The following is a 23,030-nucleotide window of genomic DNA, read 5'->3' as shown; positions in this document are numbered from 1 at the left end:
ACCCAGGGAGTGTGTTCCACAATCAAACACCTCTTACTGACAGAAAGTTCCTCCTAATGTTGAGGTGGAATCTCTTTTCCTGTAGTTTACATCCATTGCTCAGTGTCCCAGTATCTGCTGCAGCAGAAAACAAGCTTGCTCCCTCCTCAATATGACATCCACTCAAATATTTAAACAGGGCTATCATATAACCTCTTAACCTTCTCTTCTCCAGGCTAAACATCTCCAGCTCTCTAAATCGTTCCTCATAGGACATGGTTTCCAGACCCTTCACCATTTTGGTCGCCCTCCTTTGGACACGCTCCAGTTTCTCAACATCCCTTTTGAATTGTGGTGCCCAGAACTGGACACAGTATTCCAGGTGGGTCCTGACCAGAGCAGAGTAGAGTGGCACTATTACTTCCCTTGATCTAGACACTATACTTCTATTGATGCAGCCTAGAATCACATTGGCGTTTTTAGCTGCTGTATCACACTGTTGACTCATGTTCAACATGTGGTCTGCTAGGATTCCTAGATCCCATTCGCATGTAGTCTTGTTAAGGTGTCCCCCATCCTATATCTGTGCATTACCTTTTTTTTTTTCTTTCCCTAGTACCTTACATTTCTCCCTGTTGAAATTCATTTTGTTAGTTTTGGGCCAGCTTTCTAGTCTATTCAGATCACTTTGAATTTGTATCCTTTCTTCTGGGGTATTAGCTACTCCTCCTAATTTGGTGTCATGTGCATATTTCATAAGCATTCCCTCTATTCCTTCATCCAAGTCATTGATAAAGATGTTGAATAGCACTGGGCCCAGGACAGATCCCTGTGGCACCTCACTGGTCACTTCTCTCCAGGATGAAAAGGAACCATTGTTAAGCACCCTTTGAGTATGGCTGGTCAACCGATTACAAATCTACAGAACAGTTGCATTGTTTAGTCCACATTTTACTAGTTTGTTTGCCAGAATATCAAGGGGGACCTTGTCAAAGGCCTTACTGAAATCAAGATATGCTACATCCACAGCATTCCTTTCATCTATCAAGCTGGTAATTTTATACTGTTAAAAAAAAAAGAGAGATGATGGGTTGTTTTAAGTTCACCTCCCCCCACCCCCCACCCCCCAAAAAAACCATCTGCACATAACTAGTTTTCCTCAGCCTAAGGTAGGTCGGGGAGAACACTGCAAAACTCCACTTAGAGGTTGCAAGGAGTCTTCTTCATTAAAAATAATCTAATCCGTTTGGGATAGGGCTATATGAGTCTGCACTAGGGCCCATGAGGAACCACTTTGTCAATTTCCCTTTCAACTGAGTTCTGTGTAAATTATTTTGATTTTTTCCTCCATTAATTTGAAGGATGGATAATAAATCTGATAATATGTATGCAACTGTGAATTCCTGAAGACTGGCAATCCAGACAAGAGAGGTTCTGCTTAGCTGAAGATTCCACAGCTTTGCTCCTACAATCAAATCCCAGGGTTTTTGTTAGTACTTGGGAAGGAAATGAATATTTTTAATGAGGTTTTGTTTATTTTTTGACTCTCGGCTATAGCAGTTGCAAAATGAATCACTTGAATTATGCTTCTGGTCAATTAGCACTAGCAAATATATGCGGACAATTTTGTGAGGCAATGCACCAGTTTTTTGAAGCTAAGGCTGAACACTTTTGGCTGATACAGCAGGTACTTTATTGCTGATACAGGATGGAACACACCCACAAAGATTATGGTGTAAAATAAGTTACATTACATAACCAATTTTACTGCCAGCCAAACTTTGAAAAATAATCTCTCTACTGTCAGATGAGTTTTTTATAGCCAATTTGCTATATAATTTGTATTAGTGTACCTCGAATGTAACCTGCCCTACAATCCTTGTCAGAAGGGTGGATAATTCTCTTTATTTCTTATGTTCGGATTGAAAGTGTCATTATTTATGCAGCAAAAACAGCACAGCTCTCACAAAGGAGGGAAGTACAGTTGACCCTCTGTATCCATGGATTTTGCATCCATGGGTTCAACCATGTGCAATTTGACAATATATATTTTTTAAAAATCCTAAAAGCAAACCTTGATTTTGCAATTTTATATAAGGGACAACTCATGGTAAATAATTTGAGTTACCACCTGCATTCTGCCTTGGGACTTGAGTATCTATGGATTTTGGTATCCGTGGGGGGTCCTGGAACCAAACTCTAGTGGATACCAATCATAATCATTATCATTTTTATTTATATTTCCTGCCTCTCCCTTCGGATTGAGGGTCCACTGTATAGTATCAGCAATTTTTTGGGAAAGGTTGGCAGAAATAAATCCGAAATACAATAAAATAAAGTATCAACAAAATTTTCCAGTTGTACATATACATGTATTTTTCCCTGGAGGGGATTCATAGCTTTAACCAAATTCTCAAAGGTATTCGTGTCTCAGAAAAAAGTTAAGGTTAGGGTTACCAGTTCAAGATTGTCTGACGTGCTGATGTCAGTATGTGTTATGCATTAAGTATCAACCACAATTGCTCACAGCTTGTCATTCAAACACACACAAATACAGGTAGAGAGGGAAAACATATTTTCCTGTTTTGAAATTAAAACAGAAATCTTAACTAAATGGGCTGTTCTCAGATCAAGGCCAAAGGAGGAAATTATTCCTTCTCACTTATTTAGGGAGGGGGTATGAGGAACATTTAATCTAGCCTACTTGCTTCTAGCCAAATGGTAGAAGCAGAGTGGAGGGTGAGCCCTGACACCAGAACGACTGAAAAAGGGGAGGAGGAGGTTAATTACTTAATACATAGGACCCCCCCACTGCCAGAGCTTTTGCAAGCGGCATCAAGAAATTAATTAGGCCTTGCAAATTGTAGCAAGGTGACTCTGTGTGCGACTATGCTTACAGAATCCTTACACCCAGCAAATATGTGGCCTGTCTGTTACCCAAAGACAGGTGGGGAGACCGGGAGGTTCCCAGCAACTATCAGCATTAATTCAAATGTTGGGGAAATTAGCTTTTGCAAGAGGTTTGGGTAACTTTTAGGACCATTTGCACCTGTTTATACCAGTAATAGGTGAGGAGAACACCAGCTTTGGGGTGAATTAAGAGAGTTCTTTTTTGAAAATATGCAGAGCACAATCACACACACACACACACAATATCAGTTTACACCAGTGGTTCCCAACCTGTGGGTCGGGACCCCTTTGGGGGTCGAACGACCCTTTCACAGGGGTCGCCTAAGACCATCGGAAAACACATATTTGCATGTAGCAATGAAAATAATTGTATGGTTGGGGATCGCCACAACATGAGGAACTATATTAAAGGGTCGCGGCATTAGAAAGGTTGGGAACCACTGGTTTACACAGACACAGCATGTAGAGCTAACCAAAATGGAAACATGGAAATGGGATAGTGGAGTTTTTTAGGTGGTTGCAGTGGGGTGAAATTATCTGTCTGATACACAGAAAGCTGGAGTGCCTCAGAATGGGAGGTCTGAGGGCAATATAAAACATACACAAAATGCAGAGATGTTTGACTGGGAGCACAACTGGGGGTAGGCAGGGAGATTGGTTTACTGCTTTGGGTGCAAGGAGATCCTTTATTTCAAGGTGGAAGAGGACATGCAGATGACTTTGGGGAAGGAAAGAGCAATTGATACACTCATCTGGATTTGACTGTGTTCTTATGTGGATGTGCACATGCTATTTTCTCCTGGGAACCTGACCTAGTGTTCCTGAAATGTCATTGATCTCTCAAAAACACGCTTTCTCCAGATATGACATATGAAATACAAGTATCCCCGATTACAGCGTTGGGTATGCAGGGCATGCTAACATGTCACAAAACAATATATCTGCATGTTGTTGTTTTTGTTGTGTTCTTTCAAGTTGTTTCTGATTTGTGGCAATCCTAAAGTGAACCAGCATGGCATAGTGGTTTTAGTGTTAGACTAAGCGCCTCTACAGACAGGTGGCTGAATACCGCCCCTGTTTGCCCCTAATGGAGGCCACGGCAACCACACACCATGGCCTCCAGAAGGAGCAAAAAGAAGCCCTGAAAAAGGACTTCATTTTGCGTCCCGGAAGGGGCGCCATAGGCACACTGGTGCACCACGATGATGCCCCTTCCATGCAGTGCCGTTTGAGCACTGGACCCGGCATGCATCATAATGGCATGCACCATATGGAAAGGCACATGAAGATGGCACCGAGGCAGTGCGGTGAGGGCTCGGAGCATGTGGACGCTCAGCCCTCACTGCACATACAGGCCAGCAAAACTGCTGGTCTATACAGCCCCTAAGGCTCTGGAGGCCAGGGTTCAGTTTCTTGCTCTGCCATGAAACCCACTGGGTGACTTTGGACAAGTCACACATTCTCAGCTTCAGAGGAAGGCAGTGGCAAAACCTCCTCTGAACAAATCTTGCCAAGAAAAGCTGATGCTAGATTGACCTTAGATTGGAAAAGACTTGAAGACACACAACAACAACAACAACAACAACAACAACAATGGTGAACCTATCATGATTTTTTAAGCAAGATTTATTCAGAGTGGGTTTGCCTATGCCTTTGTTTTCTTCCAGAGAGAATGTGATTTGCTCAAGGTTGGCCAGTGGGTTTTAATGGCTACGCAAGATTCCAGCCTTGTTCTCCAGATTCCTAGTTCAGCACTCAAACCACTGTACATGCTGGCTTTCTATATCAGCATGTTTGTCATTGTTGTGTGGTCTCAAGTCGTTTCACTGGATTTTCTTGGCAAGATTTGTTCAGAGGGATTTGCCATTGCCTTCTTCTGAGGCTTGGAGTGTGTGACTTGGTCAAGGTCAGCCAGTGGGTTTCTCTAGCTGAGTGGGATTTTGAACCTAGGTCTCCAGAGTCATAGTCTTATGATCAAACCACTGCACCATTCTGGCTCATACCATCGTGTATCTCTGCTGATATAGCAGAGCTGGGACATGTTTGTTAGAACACATCGACAAACAAAACAGAACAAAGCAATAGGGCCAAAGGAGAAGGAATCAACCCAACTCTGCAACATTTGTCCAAAACACACTGCCGAAATAATCCAGTTTGACACCACTTTAACAGCCCTGGCTAGGAAATTCTGGGTAATGTAATTTTGTGAGACATTTAGCCTTTTCTGTCAGAGGGTGCCACAATAAACTACAATTCCTAGGATTCCCTAGCTCTGAGCCAGAGTAGTTAAAGCAGTCTCAAACTGGATTGTTTCTGCTGTGGAGTGTTTTGGACCATTCTCTGTTTTTTACAAAGTATGTCACTCTGGAAAACCATGCAAAAGCACAAATGAATTTGTGTGCTCGTGTTGTGGGCCTTCAAGCTGCTTCCGACTTATGGCAACTCTAAGGCAAGCCTATCATGGGGTTTTCTTGGCAAGATTTGTTCAGGAGGAGGTTTGCCATTGCCTCCCTCAGAGGCTGAGAGAGTGTGACTTGTCCAAGGCCCAGCAGGGAATGGAACCCTGGTCTCCAGAGTCGTAGTCCAATGCTCAAACCACTATGCCATGCTGGCAATGAATGTGTATGTCTCTTCATAGAATCATAGAATCATAGAATCGTAGAGTTGGAAGAGACCACTAGGGCCATCCAGTCCAACCCCCTGCCATGCAGGAAATCCAAATCAAAGCATCCCTGACAGATGGCCATCCAGCCTCTGTTTAAAGACCTCTAAGGAAGGAGACTCTATCACCTTCCGAGGAAGTGCATTGAGTCCGTGGGACAAACAACACAAAACGTCAGCTCCACACAGGAGGCCTTGGCAGGCTGGCCAAAGGCCTGGTTGGCATGGCAACCCCACACCACTGGGCCTTTCTGTGGTTGCTCAAGCCTTCTAGCCTGTCCCCTCATCAGACCCAAATAGCAGAAAGGGAGGAGCATTGCTTTGTCCATTCTTTCCTGTCTGACTGGTTGGAATGTTTGTGGGCAGAGAGGTGCGCACACTTTGGCTGCGGCTGGCCTGCATGAGACACACAAAAACGCACACCTAGACAAATGCTGCCTGCAAAGCAAGCTCCTTGCCTCCTGCCTTGTGCTATTATCCTCTGGCATTTGCTTGCAGCTCGAGCCTCTGTCCGAATTTACTATATTGGGATTGTGGAAGAGAACTGGGATTATGCGCCCTCTGAGAAGAACCTGATCACAGGACAAAATCTCCTTGAGGATGAGTAAGTCCAAGCAAACATCTCCTTTGCTCTGAGTTGTGAACTTTGCTTTAACTCTACACATATTTGTGCTTCTTCTTCCCTCTAAATGTATTTGTTTTCCCACCAAGAGGCATGCCTGGCTCAGAGGTTTCTGAAATTGGTTTGTTTACCAGACCCAAAATATCTCTGGGCAATGAAATAAAACCTCTAAGCGACCCAAACATGCCTCTTAAGAAGTTAATATGATTGTGTGGGTTAGTAAATAAAGTAATATGGAGCTGGATTCTTTGATCTCTTTCTGGTTTTTACTGCATATTGACAACACTGTGCTTGAGATTTTTACACTTCTCAGTTGAAAGGATTCCTGGGGTCTTGGCTGGAAGTCAGGACCTGTTTGAAACTCTGTGTTAAACAAAGAAAGTTTAATTTAAAAAAAATCTAGGGGAAAATGCAAAGATTATAGATGTGATTGCTCAGTATATACTGCGGGATGTAGGTCATTTTGCCCCAATTTATGCAAGAATTATTGAACTGCTTGTAAAGTTAATTGGTCCATGAAAGCTTTTTTCCAATTCCAAATGAAGAAATATATTAGGATAAGACTGTATAAGTACAGCAGACTATAAAGATGTTTAATCAAATATCTAGTCCCAAAGAAAGTAGATTTACTAAATCAGTGAGGTTTCCAAAGTATTGATGTACCATTCAGCAATTCAATCAATGGGTCTGCTTTAGCTGGAACCAGCAATTAAACCTAGGCCAGAAGATTTAAATGTTACAATCTTACATGAAACCAGTATAGTAATATGTCTGATTGCTTTCGTTTTTTAATACATACATGTGGAGATCTACAAAAACCTAGAAATGTTCAGTTTACAGCACTTTACCTGGAGCCATTCACAAATGCCATTCAACAGCCCATGTGAAAGGGATCTAGGAGTCCAAGTAGACCACAAGTTGACATGAGTCAACAATGCTATATGGCAGCTTAAAAAGGCCAGTGTGATTCTAGGCTGCATCTATAGAAGTATAGTTTCTAGATCAAGGGAAGTAATAGTGCCACTCTATTCTACTTTGGTCAGGCCTCTTCTGGAATACTGTGTCCAGTTCTGGGCACCCCAATTCAAAAATATGTGGGCAAGCTGGAGCATATCCAGAGGAGGGTGGCCAAAATGGTGAAAGGTCTGGAAATCTTGCCCTATGAGGAGCTGGGTATATTTAGCTTGGAGAAGAGATAGTCAAGAGGTGATATGATAGTCTTGTTTAAATATTTGAAGGGATGTCATTTCAAGGATGGAGCAAGTTTGTTTGCTGTTGCTCCAGAGACTAGGACCCAGAGCAATGGAGTCAAACTACAGGAAAGAGGGTCCACCTAAACATTAGAAACATTACATGGCTTGGGTCCAGCATACTTGAGGGAACACCTCCTCCCATATAATCCTTCCTGAACACTCGGGTCCTCTGGGAAGAATCTACTGCAGCCAAAGAAAACAAGACTGGTGGTGACTTCCCAGAGGACCTTTTCAGTTGCTGCTCCAAAAATTTGGAATGACCTGCCGGAGGAGATCCGTCACATCACATTTCTTGATGCCTTCAAAAAGACGATAAAAACAGATCTCTTCCGGCAGGCTTTCCCAGACTGACTTCCAAGAAGAACAGAACTACTTACCGCCCTAACAAACTCCCATTAATAAGGCCATTCCGGTTTAATTTTTATAATTCTTACTTTTTATTGTGATTAGTTGCTATTGTGGATTATATGATATGATTGTATTGTCTTATTATTGGGAGGGAGGGAGGGTTGAAAGGTTGAGTTGATTGGGGAATGTTTTATTATTGTTTTTGTAATTGCCATTTGAATTGCTGTTACCCGCCTTGATCCTCAAACAGGGAGAGGTGGAATACAAATAAATATTTTATTGTTGTTGTTATTATTATTATTATTATTATTATTAAGAACATCTTGAGAGAAACAGCTGTTCAACAGTGGAACACACTTCTTTGGAAAGTGGTGGAGTCTCCTTCTTTGGAATTTTTTAAAAAGAGGCTGGATGGCCATCTATCGAGGGTACTTTGATTGTGAGTTCCTGCATGGCAGGAGGGTCAAGGGAATTCTAATTCTATGATTCTGTGATTCTATGTCAATTAGTGCACAACCCCATTTACACACCCCATGCATACACACATCACTCATGTTTATTGTGTTTTGTCCACAGAGAACTCACACTTCCTCTTCATACCAGCACCCACTACTGTTTCCTACCATTCATATTTCCATTGATAGGCCTGCCTCCCCGCCATACCTGTTCTCATATGTTGCACATATTGCCCACATGTGGCATGTACTAAATCATATACACCACTCATATGTGCATTATACACCCAGCCTAACAAGAACGCAATTACAAGTAAATTCAGTTTTCTGGCTTCTTCTTACTGTAGTCTTTTTAATCATAATCTCTTAATTACCTCTTATATGATACACTGAGGACTGCAGAGATTCATATGTTTTCCTTAAATTTCAGAACCCACGGTATTTCTTCACTGAGAGTGAGATGAATATAAATGTGACTACATTTGCAACATTTAAATCCTAGCGTTGCTTTGAAGGGAGGTTCCACATGGCTCATACTCCAGATATAAAAATGATGTTCAAATTACAGCATTCCCGATCATTCCATTTTACTCATTGGTTGGAAAGTGGTTTTAACACACACCTCCTTTTTTTTCCTTGCAGAGAAGCAGCAGTGTACGTGAAGAGAGATGCCAACAGAATAGGCCGTATTTATAAAAAGGCAATTTTCAGACAATTCACAGATGAGACGTACTCTCAGGAGATCCCCAAACCACCTTGGTTGGGCTTTCTTGGTCCAGTGCTGAAAGCTGAAGAAAGAGATACTTTTGTTATTCATTTAAAGAACTTTGCTTCGCGACCTTATTCTGTACATCCACATGGAGTCTTCTATGAGAAAGACTCTGAAGGTAAAAAAAAGGAGTTTCTTTTCTACCTTGCTGTTTCAGAATTTTTCCTCTGATACCTTTAAGAGTCTTTGGTGAAAGATATATCTGCAGCGATAGCTGTATTGGCCATGCAACAAAATCTAAAATACACATTGCAGTGATACCTCTATTACTCCAACCAGAAGGAGTAAATACATTATGCAAGCTTTTGAGGTGTACAGGAGTCTTCATCAGCAACTGCCTTTGTTTCTAACAATGGAAAAGAAGTTTACTGCCTTGTCTTGCTTTCATGTCCCAAACACCTCATGGCCAGCAAGGAGTGTGGCCTTTACCTGCATCAGACTTTCTTCCACCACCACTCAAACTCAGCTTTGACATCTCAAGAAAGATGCAGTTATGTGACACTCCATCATTACATTTCCTTTTACTCCAAATGACTTTTAATATCCATGCCTGATGAAGTTTCAAAAGCTTGTGAAATATATTTTGCACCTTTGGGCTGGCCTAATAAAGGTATCACTGTAATGTGTTTTTTGGATTTTGCTATAATATGGTGATAAGGACTGTGTAGGGGTAGGAAATCTGCTGCTCATTAGATGTTTTTCATACCCTCTAGGGACAGTCCCATTTAATCCTCTGTCATTCCAGTTTTTCAGCTGCTTTTAAAATGTCCCAGTTTTTCTCTCCTACTTCCACTGTCATCTTTTGTCTTCAGCTTATTTCACTTGCTTCAAACCGAGTTCAAAATACAAAAGTTGTTTGCCCTCAGTTAACTTTATCAAGGATGAGAGGAGAAGAGAGGAGGGGAAAGAATCTTACCTTCCCTGGTAGCTTCAGGGAAAAGCAAATTGCTTCACAATCTTCTAGTTTGTGCATTCTTCCTCATTGTTTCAGTAGCCTCAAACTGAGTTCAAAGTGTAAAAGTAGTTTGTGTTCAATTAACTCAGTAGGAGGAGCGCAGAGGAGGGAGTGGAGTCTTGTCCTTCCCTGTAGACTCAGGCAAAACCAAACTCCTATAGCATTTCCTAGGATGTCTGTCATTCCCCATGAAAACACTTGTCATCTTGATCACACTCTCATGTTTCTCAGCCACATATGTCCTGATTTCAATTTGAGAAATGTTGGAAGGTAGGGAAGATATGTGCTTTGATGGTTGTTTTTTTGTTTGTTTGTTTGTTTGTTTGTTTTTAGAGTGGGGGACGTTTTTTAAGACCTAAGGGACTGCATCACTATAGCTTGGTATGACCAGAGCTCAAAAAGAAAGAATTTGGAGGTTTGTGAGAAGGAGGACAGGGCATGTTTTCTTTTCTTTTCTTTTGTAGAATAAAGACTGAATTCTATGGGGTCATTCTCACTGGCAGGATGAATCACTTCATGATTCACTCCTGCCCCAGTTTGGAAAGCAATTTCAAAAGACCCCTAGTTCTCATTATGAAAGGGATGTTTTCCCTTGACCTGTGTGATTGGTTGTTTTTTTGAGGCAATTGTGGTTCCCACTGGCAGCACCGCTTTAAACTCACCTGTCAATCATCTGCCGTAAGTCTGGCTTAGAAATTGGGGGGGGGGGGTGGAGACTGAGAGAGTTTGTTCTGAGGCTGAGAGAGTGTGTGACAAGGAGGATGGCAGTGGAGCAAGGCAAGGTGGGGGGTGGAGCGAAGAAGAGGAGGATGAGACAGAGGCAAGGCTGGGAAGGGAGCTTGGGGGCCGGGAAGGGACATCACCAGGCTGGGAAGGGAGAAGAGGAGGAGGAGGATGGAAATGGAGGGCACGGGGACCCAGGGAGGTTTGTGAGAAGGAGGACAGGGCATGTTTTCTTTTCTTTTTTTCTTTCTTTCTTTTGTAAATACAATTAAGCGCTTAAGGGACAGAGTGCTTTAGCACCTTTGCAAGTAGTTGCTAAACCATTCTGTCACTTAAGCACTTAGGTGTTGTTGTTTTTAATAAAGGAACCAAACATCACACCAATAATGACAAGACAGCACTGAGGGGGGGATGACATCTCCCAAAAAATGGGGAGGGATGGTAAACACCCCTCTGCCATTAGTCCCTCCCATCCAGAATGCTGCGATTCCAATCTTTTGTTCCCACTTCCTCCACAAGCTTTGGAATCGCATTTTTTCAAATGAACCTCTTTTTAGCTGGTGTCTGGAAAAACCAGTTCTTTTGCCTTTGCCTTGATTCATCATGACAGATTCAATCACATCGCGACAAGAACCAGTTTCAAATGGGAACTAGGGTCATTTAATTCGCTCAGAAATCTGATTCTTTTTCTAGTGGGAATGGGGCCTATGAAAGCTCATGCTGCCAACTTTTTTCTTTCAGTTAGTCTCAAAGGTCCTACAAGATCTCTCTACATACTGATTCTACAGACTAACATGGCTATACCTTTGAAGCCTCCCAGTAGCTCTTGATCCCCTGCCTAATGGATGAGACCAATATGTTCAGCTATTCAACATGGAAGTACTAGAGTTCTGCATGTATATGAGATTTGATGTTCTCCTTCGTGCCTGCCAAATGGTGCCATTTGGCTACCTAATGTTCTACATTCCTCTCTGATCTTTGGAAGAAAGGGGAATGATGTTATGGTTTTAAAATAGGATTGGGAAAACTGTGCCTAATATGCTACATGTGGGTCTCAGCTTTTGGAACCCTAAGTTGCTCTTATTCAACCTGGACAACTGTGTAAAGCAAATTCTGCACATGCTCAAGCTCCATTTAAATGAATGGGGCTTGTGCACGCGGTGGTGGCACGGCGGCATGCATGCACCATGGGTGCACACCCCATTACTCCCTATGGGACACGCTGCCCCTTCCTCCCTGCGCGTCTTTCAGCGTATGTTGAAAGCCGCGTATGACACGGGCGCACTGCAGTAAAAGAGTTCTCATACCTGGGGTCAAACATTGATAGGAGCTGGGACTGCGGCTAGGAAATCAGAAGAAGATTAAGTATGGGGAGGGCAGCTATGAAAGAACTACAACTGGGTCTTGGACTTCAGCCAAGGTAAAACAATTTTTTTCTTCTTAAATTTGGACTGAATTTGCATGTTTTACCACTACATCACCAAAATGCTCCTGATGCAAAAAAATGGAGACTTCTTGAGGAATCTATTGTTCTCTTCCTACAAAGAGTCCTGTAACTTCACTGGAGAGGAGACATATTGGATTGCAAAAGAGGGGTCCCTGTTGAGATGCAAATGGACTTTAAATTTCCTGGACTTTGAAAATCTCCCTATTGCCCCATCACCAGAAGGAGCAGGACTCTGCCTGCAAAAGATATCCTCCCCATCATAACATCTTTACTAATGACTGAAACAATATGTGGGCATCTGACTAACATCTCCAAGTATTTGGGGGTTTTTTTTCCTCCAGTTTGGTTTGTAACATCTTGCCTGATGAAGGAGCTTCAAAAGCTTGCAATAAGTATATTGTGCATTTCAGTTGGCCAATAACTGATGGATCACTGATGGATTTTTGCTTGTATTTGTTAAACAGCCAACACAGTTACCCATGAATGTTTACCACGTATGGATGTGAGAACAGGACAGTTAAGCAAGAAGATAGGAAGAAAATCAATTCATTTGAGATATGGTGCTGGAGAAGAGTGCCTGTGGGTAGTCAAAAAGCCAAACAAATAGGTCCCAGAGCATATCAAGCCAGAAATCTCCCTGAATGCCAAAATGACAAAACTTAGGCTGTCATATTTTGAACATGAAAAGAGAGGACTCATTAGAAAAAACAATAATGCTGGGAAAGGTGGAGGGAAGCAGAAACAAAGGAAGGCTGCACGCTAGATGGATGGATTCTATTAAGGATATCACATATATAAATTTTCAGGAACTAAGCAGAGAAGTGGAGGACAGGGAGTCTTGGGGATGTCTCAGCCACAGGGTCACCATGCTTCGAGATTGACTTGAGGGCAGTTAACAGCAAAAGTTGTTTCTAGACTTCTCAAACATTCCCTCGACAGGAAAAACTGATTTGGTGCTTCTAGAAGTAGTGATTTCATATTAATTAGAACAGCTACTGTCCAAAAATTAGTGTGCAAGGATAAAGAGAATTACTAGAACAATCAATGCAGAGAAATGGTAGCCAACAGCAAAAAAAGAAAGAAACCTCTTCCACATGATCCGAGAGTTTAAAGAGAAATTCAAACCAAGAGTGAGGGTGCTGTACGATTAGAAGAGGAATATAATACACAACCACAATGAAATAAAGAAAAGATGGAAAGAATACACAGAAGAAATGTGAAAGGTTGAATAACACATGGGAAGAAAAAACTTACAACAATGAACCTCACATTTTGGAAACTGAAGTGAAAGCTACGCTCAAAGCAATAGGAAAGAACAAATCACCAGGAACAAATGTCATCCCAATAGAATTGCTATTAGGATAGGGTTGCCATACTGCTGGACCTCCAAACCGGGAAAAATGTAGGACAAAATTTTCAAATGTAGGACACACTTCCCTCGCGATCGTGGCGGGGAGCGGAGGCCAAGCGGCGAGGGAAAGCCTCCACTTAAGGAGGCTTTCCCTCCTCACCTGGGCCCAGTGCCTCGCCGCGATCAGAGGCCAGGATCGGGGCCTTGCCTCGTTCCTGGCCCCTGCGGGGACCAGGAAGGAGGCGAGGAGCCCACCGGCGATCGCCAGGGCCTCGCCTCGTTCCTGGCCCCCGCGGGGACCCGGAAGGAGGCGAGCAGGCTGCAGGGAGGTGGGGAGGTTGGCGCGGCTGCGCCCAAGAGGCACCGCCTCCCTGCAGCCTCCTCCGCCCCAGGCCTCGCAGCCCTCCTCTTCCTCCGCGTGGCCATGCGCAGTGGAGGAGGAGGAGGGCAGCGAGGCCCCGAGGGTTGCCTAGCAACCCCACTGCAACCGGGCTTTTCCCGGTTTTTGGCTGCACCCGTGCCGTGACCGGACAGGTGCCTCCAAAACCGGGAAAAGCCCGGTTGCAGCCGGGTTATGGCAACCCTATATTAGGACAGAATCAAGCCCAAGGATACGGGCCTGATCCTCCAGGACCTGAGCAGAGAGATTCAGAACAGGGGGTCTTGGAGAAGTCTCATTCACAGGGTTGCCATGAGTCGAAGTTGACTCAAGGGCATTCATAACAACAAAGAACATGACATGGGGACTTGTTGTAATATGCGATTGGCTTTTACCAAAAAAAACCCCTAGGATTTGTTGCACTTCTGTTTTTGGGGAAAAAATGAGAAAATTTAACATTTTAAAGGGTGTACAGGATTGCAGGTCTCTGGGAGACAAAATTGTACACACACACATACCCCAACCTGCCAAATATCTCCATCCCTGTTTATCAAGGGAAGCATAGTAAACTTTAGATTTCTAACTGATCTTTTCTACTTCAGGAGCCCTTTACCGTGATGGAACAGGTGGCAAAAGCAAAGAAGATGATTTTGTTCTCCCTGGGACTAATTACACATATACGTGGCCAGTTACAGATGAGTTTGCACCAACCCTGACAGATCCACCGTGTCTGACTTGGATTTACCATTCACACATTGACACACCAAAAGACATCAGCACTGGGTTAATTGGACCATTGCTGGTTTGTAAGAAAGGTATGTCGTATAAACATGTGCAGGTTTGCCCTGACTCCTAATAGATTTTGATACTTTGCTTTAAACCAGTGGTTCTTGATGAGGTGGGGTGGGAGACTTCAGCTCCCAAGAGCCCCATCTGGCAAACCCATTGGTGAAGAACTCTGTGAGTGGATGTTCAACTCCAACTTGAATCCCATTTAGGGAAAAAGGTGAGATATAATGCAATAGATAAATAAATAAATTCAGCAATACTTGGAGTGACCCTGGTTGAGAATTTCTGCTTTAAAAGATTCTAGTTCAGTAATAATTGTTGTACATATGGCAGCTGAACAGTCTTAGTGCATTTCTAGGCACAATTTAAAATGCTGGTTTATTAACTTAAAAAAACTATATGGCTTAAAATCAGGATAACTAATGGACTGTCTCCTCCCATAAATGTTTTCTTGTTCTTTCCATATATGTTAATTTTGACTAGTAGAGGTATAGATGATGGGGAGATGAAAAAGTTTTTTATTACAGTGGTCACATGTAAGCTGTGGAACTATGGAAGCATGCCTTGGCAGAGTTGGTCTGGTACTACCTTGGAAATACTTTTCACTTTTGGCAAATTTTTGGTCCACCAGTTTTATTAAGTTACAGAATTAACATTTCTTTCATCTGATACTCTGCAGTTGTTAAACTGTGATTTTCTCCTGTTGTTTTTGAGAAGTTGTTTTAAAATTGTCGTTAGTCACAACGAGCCTTTTTTTAAGAATGGAAAGGGGAGTTTTAAAAAGAAATATGTTCGTTCATACATGTATAGTTAACTAAAATAGTGTTTCCTGGCCCAGCCTGCTCCCATCCTGCTTTCCCAGGCAGCAACAATTTCACACATTGGAATTCTGTTGAACTGTCAGTCAGGGTGCACCATACTGACATTTCCAGCCCCTTCTTGCAGTGATTTCTGGTGTGATAATCAGAAACAGGGCCCCTCTCACAATTCCTTTTTGCATTGGAGATTGCTGATAAGAGTGGGGTGGGAACATTAGTATACTGCACCCCAACTGATAGGAGAGCAGACTTCCATTGCTTGTGGCTGCTGCCTGGAAAAACAGGATTGTGGTACTTTTATGAAAGTGATAATGGTGCCACAATTGTGAATACATAGGGACCATGAGCATGAATCAGTTATGGATACGTAACTCTATAGGTAACACCACGTACTCGACTGTAACTGAGATAGCGAATTCCAGCTGCAATATTGTCTCTCTCTTTGTCTATGCATGGGCTGCTGCCACACTGCATAATTAATACAGTTTAACACTGCTTTAACTGCCATGGTTCCATCTATGGAATCCTGGGATGTGTAGTTTGTTGTGGCACCAGAGCTCTCTGACAGAGAAGGCTTAGTATCTCACAAAACTACAAATCCCAAATTCCATAGCATTGTGTTATGGTAGTTAAAACAGTGTCACACTGTACTAATGGTGCAGTCTAGATGTAGCCTTGGAGTGCTTCCAGGAAAGGGCATTTTCTGCAACCACCCTGCCTCACATAAAATAGGGGCTGATCATGACCCCCTTCCTTTGTTAAGCTCCAGTCCCTGATATGGGGAAATCCCCCTTCCCAGTTGAAAAAGTAAATAGCACATAGGGGTATATTTCTGTTATTTCTAAGCAGTTAGCTCCACTTGGGAAAGGTGTAGAGCAGGGGTCGGCAACCTCCGGCCCGCGGGCCAGATGCGGCCCGCGGAGGCCTGGCGGCCGCCCCCTGCCTCCCATTGCCGCTGCCGCCACCACCGCGGCGGCCGCCCGTCGCAGCGTTTCGCTGCTCTGGGCGCCGCCATTTTGGGCGGCAAAATGGCGGCGAAGTCTCGCACGACCTCCCTCGAGGTCGCGCGAGACTTCGCAGCCATTTTAGGTGAAAAAATGGCGGCACCCAGAGCGGCCTCTGGGGCTATGGGCGCCGCCATTTTTTCACCCAAGGTCGCGCGAGACTTCACCGCCATTTTGCCGCCCAAAATGGCGGCGCCCAGAGCGGCGAAAAGCCGCGATGGGCAGCCGCGGCGGCAGCAGCGGCGGGCCTTTGAGAGGCCCGCTACCGTCTCTGGGGCCCTCGAGCAGGGCTCCGAAGGCGGCAGTGGGCCTCTGGGAGGCCCGCTGCCGTGCTTGGGGCCCTCCAGGAGGGCTCTGAGGGCGGCAGGGGGCCTCTGGGGGGCCCGCTGCCTTCCCTGGGGCCCTCCAGGAGGGCTCCGAGGGGGGCAGGGGGCCTCTGGGGGGCCCTTTGCCGTCCCTGGGGCCCTCCAGGAGGGCTCCGAGGGCGGCAGGGGGCCTCTGGGGGCCCTTTGCCATCCCTGGGGCCCTCCAGGAGGGCTCCGAGGGCGGCAGGGGGCCTCTGGGGGACCCTTTTCCGTCCCTGGGGCCCTCCAGGAGGGCTCCGAGGGCGGCAGGGGGCCTGCTGCCGTCCCTGGGGCCCTCCAGGAGGGCTCCGAGGGCGGCAGGGGGCCTCTGGGGGACCCTTTGCCGTCCCTGGGGCCCTCCAGGACGGCTCCGAGGGCAGCAGGGGGCCTCTGGGGGACCCTTTGCCGTCCCTGGGGCCCTCCAGGAGGGCTCCCAGGGCAGCAGGGGGCCTCTGGGGGGCCCTTTGCCATCCCTGGGGCCCTCCAGGAGGGCTCCGAGGGACGGCAGGGGGCCTCTGGGGGACCCTTTGCCGTCCTTGGGGCCCTCTAGGAGGGCTCCGAGGGCGGCAGGGGGGCTGCTGCCGTCCCTGGGGCCCTCCAGGAGGGCTCCGAGGGCGGCAGGGGGCCTCTGGGGGGCCTGCTGCCGTCCCTGGGGCCCTCCAGGAGGGCTCCGAGGGCAGCAGGGGGCCTCTGGGGGACCCTTTGCCGTCCCTGGGGCCCTCCAGGAGGGCTCCGAGGGCGGCAGGGGGCCTCTGGGGGGCCCTTTGCCATCCCTGGGGCCCTCCAGTAGGGCTCCGAGGGCAGCAGGGGGCCTCTGGGGGGCCCTTTGCCATCCCTGGGGCCCTCCAGGAGGGCTCCGAGGGACGGCAGGGGGCCTCTGGGAGGCCCGGTGCTGTTGCTGGGGCCCTCCAGGGGGCCCTCCAGCGCTGGTGGCCCCCACCAGCTTTTTTGCCGGTGTCTGACGGGGCCTGGGGCCCCGTCAGGGGCCAGCAAAGGTGGGGAGGCCTGGCCCCCGGAGGGTGGAAGCTCCGCCCCCAGCACGCAGCCCCGCCCCGGAGGGTGGAAGCTCCACCCCCGGCACACGGCCCCGCCCTGGAGGGTGGAAGCTCCACCCCCCGCACGTGGCCCCGCCCCGGAGGGTTGAAGCTCCACCCCCGGCTTCGGCCCCCCAGTCGCCTGAGAGACACCAACCCGGCCCCCGGCTCAAAAAGGTTGCCTACCCCTGGTGTAGAGGGAAGTGTGTTGAGGTTTGGGAAAGGTGTGGCAAGAAGCATAACCTCCTGACTGAGTCGTGCGGCTCAGATGGTACTTTGCCCATATTGCCCCTGATCCAGTTGGAAAGGACATGTTGTGTAGTCCAAAGAGCCTATTTTAAGTTATATGGCTCAGTTAGGGCTTCTTGATGTCCTATGCTTGATGTTCTCTCTGATTTGGAAGGCACAGCACAGGCAAAGCTGGCTCCTGATGCAGAAACCAGAAAAGTTTCTCTTAGTGTTACTGATTGGGAGCCAATGATGTCAGGGGCAGGACATGTAGCAAGGTACCCATGGTGCCTTGTTGTGAGGACACCAGACAGTGAGGGTTCAAGGCAGGGTTGCCCCTCACCTGCCTCAGGTGTCATTTTATTTTGCACAGTTCTTGAGCATCATGCAGCTCTTTCTGGGACACTGTTTCAAACATATAGAGAAGCCAAGGAGAAAGGGAACAGCCTTTGAGAGAGCAAGAGAGAGGCTTGTACTAAGCTGAAGGATCAAAAACCACAGGAGGGCACACAGAATGTTGTAAGTGTGGAGAGTTAAGATAGCCACGGCTAGAAAGAGCTTTGAAGATAAGGACAAGAGCTCTGTGCTGAATCTGGAAGGGAACAGATATCCATGGTAGAAATACCATGCAGGCTTAGAATCAAGTTTGTGCATGGTTTCCTACTAACGAAAGGTAGGTATTTGATTACAATCTGAATTGTCTCCTAATAAATTTACTTGAAGGGTATTTTTATTCCTCACCCACCACCAAAAAATAGCCATGCTAGTCTGTTGTAGCATAAAAAGAAAAGAAAGGAAGGGGAAGAGAAAAAAGAAATCTAGCGGCATCTTTAAGACTTACCGATTTATATTTTAGCAAGAGCTTTTGTGGATATTGGTCCACTTCTTCAGATGCAATACAGAGTGACATTAAAGCCTGAGGTTATTAAGGATGGGCAAAATTCAGTAAAGGACTTACCATACCTCTTTGTAAGTGGCCTTGTATCTGTGGGAAATAGAATTGAGCAGTTTTGCAACATATGTATTCAGCAAGGGGCTGACGTGATATTACTACATACGGGAACAAGCAAAGTGACTAATATATCGTGAGACTGATGCACACAGACGCAGGCTAGAGAATTTTGATGAACATTGATAAAGCCTGATGTGCATCAGGATATTCTTGCTGGTCTCGAATTATGCATCTTCATAAGTCAATCACAGGGTTTCTTAGGCCCGAGACAGACGGGCCGAAAGGAACGTGGCAGCAGCGATACTAGGGTTCCGGACTGCGCAGCAACCGCATGGTCCGGAACCCTAGTATGTACTGGCGGCGGCCTGATGGCAGTGGCCCATTCACATGGATGCTGCCATCTTGATGTAAGGGACGCATAGCGTCCGCACGTCTCTGCACATTCGTTACATCGTTGCGACATAACCTGGGTGCCGCTAAAAGAACCTGGAAGAATCCAGAAGAACCAGGTTCTTTTTACTCCAGAGGGACGTCGCGCAGTCTGGCGGCTGTGGCGTCCCTCCGGAGTTAAAATGGGCACCTGCAGACCACCATTTTCAGGCGGTCTGTACTGCGCCTTAGTGTCTCTGGTACTTAGCTACATATGTGTAAAGTTATGTAACATAGACCACAATAGAGATTTCCAGTTCCTTTTAATACAGTTGTGGAAGTAGGATAAAATGCAACAGGATTCAGAAAGATGTAAATTATGACCCTCACCAGGAATCTTCCAAAGGCTATGGGATGATACAGGTTTTTCAGGTCTTTATAACTGACAGTTAGTATTGATGTGTGAAAGCAATGAATCTGCTTACTAAAAGCTAGTTCCCTTGTGGTCAAAACCTTCTCTAAGGAAATTCCTTTTGTAATATGTGCAGTTGTAAGGACTTGTGCATTAATATATTAAGGTTAATTAAATTAATTTTGGTTGCTTTCTTAAGGATTATTAGACAATAACTTAGAGTCAGTGACCCATGACACCAAAGGCTTTGCTCTGATGTTCAGCATTGTGGATGAAAATCTCAGTTGGTATCTGGATGAGAATATAAACACCTTCTGCATGGATCCCAGCACGGTTGATAAAGATGACAAAGATTTCCAGTTCAGCAACAAGATGCATGGTGAGAGTCAATGTTACAGGGTACAACACTGGTTTTGTGGTTCTTTGGGGTGTGATTTCTAGCTGCTCTTACTTGTTTTAATTGTAGAATCCCATAATGTACTCAGTCACTGAGTCAGAATATTAATGCCTCTTGCTCGTGCTATTCACAGCTTGATATACAGGCCATTCAGGATTTGGTACCTTCACTTTCAAGCTGTTCCTCTCATAAGCAAATTCTTGAACCCTGTGCCATCTCTACATCTCTTCCAATAAAAGAGAGATCATGCTATATAAACAGCCTATTGTGAAAAAACTTTTGCCATTCATTGTGAGAAAATAGTTAGGCTTCAACATGTACACTGTTGTTGCTGGTGTTATTTGCTGTTAGCTTCAACTTACGGTGACCCTATGAATTAGAGACCTCCAAGAGCCCCTGCTCAACACTCCTGTTGCTTCCTTTAAAGCACTGCTTTATCGAATCAACTTATTTGTAATGCTGTCTTCCTCTTCCCTATTGTTTTCCACTTTTCTGAGCATCACTATCTTTTGCAATGAGTCATATTACTTCATGATGTGGCTGAAGTACAAGTACAGTTTAGTAATTTTTGCTTCTAATGAGAGTTCAGGCAGGATTAGCTCTTGGAGCCATTTATTTGTCTTTTTGATGGTCCATGGAATCCATAGAACCCTCCCCCTCCAGTTCCACATTTCAGATGAGTTGATTCTGTTCATGTCAGCTTCCTTCACTGTCCACCTTTCATATCCACACATAGAAATCAGGAATACTATGGCATGGATGACTCTGTACTGCCCATGGAGGGGGAACACTCATCTATACTGTACTAAAACCTTTATTAATAAGGTGGGGAAAGTGCAGCCCCAGTCAGGGCTCTCCAGCCCTTGATTTGCAGCCTTCCAGGAGCTTAAGGTCGTCCACTATTTCCCAGATATTTTCAAATCACCATAAAAATACCCACTTTACCATAAATCATAGCTATTTGGGTTCCCTTGCCCCCAACTACTTCCCAAATTCCCCCAAATGCAGGAAAAAACAACAAGATGGCTGGTTTTCAGGCAAAAATTGAAAGGAGATGGAAACTTGTCCTTAATGCCATCTAGTCTATATATTTGTCTTGAGATATAAAGAATAAGGTGGGTCTGCAGACTCTCAGATGGGGCTGATTGGATGATGTGATTGTAATAGATTTCACCTGGAAATACCCCTAGACTTGCTGGGGGAGAGGAAATGCCAATAATGCTTGATTTTTAATTTTGATAATACTGTGCATCATTGTTTCTATCCTGTGTGAAGCTCACAGGCTCCTTTGTTAATGGGAAACAGCCCGTAATGAAGCATTCTTTACATTGATAAGGCTGGGTACCTCAGTGAGCTACTGAAGTGCATAATGCAGTATCTGTCTGGGCAATTCAGTATCCTCAGGCCCTGGAATGAACTTGCCCACTGGAGAGGAAGGAGTAAAGAGAGCTTCCCGGTATGGCTAGGCCTTGTATCTTCTGGTTTTCCCGTTGGTTTGCTCCTCCTTTGATCCTGATTTGGAATCATCAAGCAGGAAGTGATCACAAAGATTGTGCTTATTTCAGTCTGGAAGATATTGTCTTAAAATTCCCACAACTTGTTACCACTATATCATCCTAAGCACATCTTTCCTGATCTCCTTTCATACGGGAAGTTAAACAGGTTGGGCTGGTTAGTACTTGAATTTTCTCTTTTTTTAAAAAATAATAATATTTTTTTAATATAAATTTTATTGAGAATTATAACATTTATCAAAACACATAGCACATAAAATTGAACATAATACATCAAATAAAAATAAAATAAAATAAAAGTACTTGAATTTTCTCATAGAGACTGCATGACCAGGCAAGGATGTCCTGGGGGGCATTCCCACTTGCGATTTAAAACGAATTTAAATACAGCAGTTCGTTTTAAAGCGATTCAAAATAAAGCGAGTGTTATCCCGCTTTTCAAATCGCTTTATTTGTATCATCCCCATTTACGTAACGTTTTATTTTAATTCGCTGTAATTGACCCTGTTTCGTTCCCATTCAAGGATGAATCGGTGTATATTTAAACTGGTTTGGTTACTTTTTCGTTCACATTCACTTGTTTCGGCTGTCAATCAAAGCGACGTCATCATGATGTCACATTAATTCGGAGTAACATACACAGATGTAGCCTGTACCTGCGTTCCCACTACCTGGCCGTTTTTAATTCGTTATAAATTTCGTGTTTTTTTTTAAAAAGAGCCAATCAGGAGGCGCTTATTCGTCCTCTTCTGTGTCTCCTCATATTAACTGCCATAACTCAGTGCTAGGGAATCCTGGGAATGGTAGTTTATTATGGCACCAGCACTCTCTGGCAGAGGAGGATAAATGTCTCACAAACACAACTATCCCATAGTTCCTCTGGAAAGAGCCTCGGTTCCCCAAATTCGCTTTGGCCGCCCCATGGGGAGAGAATCTTTGGGGAAGATTGCTCCCTGGGCTGTCTTTTAAACCATGAAGCAGGGATATGTCCTGAAAAACCCATCCCATAGTTCCTCTGGAAAGAGCCTTGGTTCCCCAGATTTGCTTTGCCTGACCCATTGATCTCTGGGCTGTCCTCCAAAGCCCATCTGGTGCTCAGGCAGAGGTGAAAAAGAAAAAAGGAATAGTTAAAAATGGTGTTCAATGGCTCTCCTCACACATCGGTCTATGAATGAGGAGCAGAGGGGAGGTTGCAATCCACCGGAGGAAAGGCTATTATGCGAATGGAAGAAAATGACGCTGGCAATGCAGAAAGAAACCAAAGAGGGTGACACCCCCAGGCCAGCCCCTTGAGCACTGCTCCTCCCATCCTGTGGA

At 45.0% G+C, this 23,030-nt stretch overlaps 1 protein-coding gene across 1 annotated transcript in view; it reads left to right on the top strand.

Moving 5' to 3' along the window:
• Nucleotides 1-5,981: 5,981 nt before the first annotated feature.
• Nucleotides 5,982-23,030, top strand: part of HEPHL1 (hephaestin like 1) — a 54,433-nt gene continuing 37,384 nt past the window's right edge. The window contains exons 1-4 of the mRNA XM_089512833.1: nucleotides 5,982-6,154; nucleotides 8,871-9,115; nucleotides 14,455-14,667; nucleotides 20,002-20,181. Coding sequence (XP_089368959.1) covers nucleotides 5,982-6,154; nucleotides 8,871-9,115; nucleotides 14,455-14,667; nucleotides 20,002-20,181 — 811 coding nt within the window. The remainder of the gene's footprint in view (nucleotides 6,155-8,870; nucleotides 9,116-14,454; nucleotides 14,668-20,001; nucleotides 20,182-23,030) is intronic.

This window comes from Sceloporus occidentalis, unplaced genomic scaffold, assembly GCF_023333645.1.
Source record: "Sceloporus occidentalis isolate IW3139 unplaced genomic scaffold, rSceOcc1.0.p SCAF_2, whole genome shotgun sequence".
Classification (NCBI taxonomy): domain Eukaryota; kingdom Metazoa; phylum Chordata; class Lepidosauria; order Squamata; family Phrynosomatidae; genus Sceloporus; species Sceloporus occidentalis.
The sequence above is the reverse complement of the archived record's forward strand: the minus strand, read 5'-3'. Positions and strand labels throughout refer to the sequence as shown.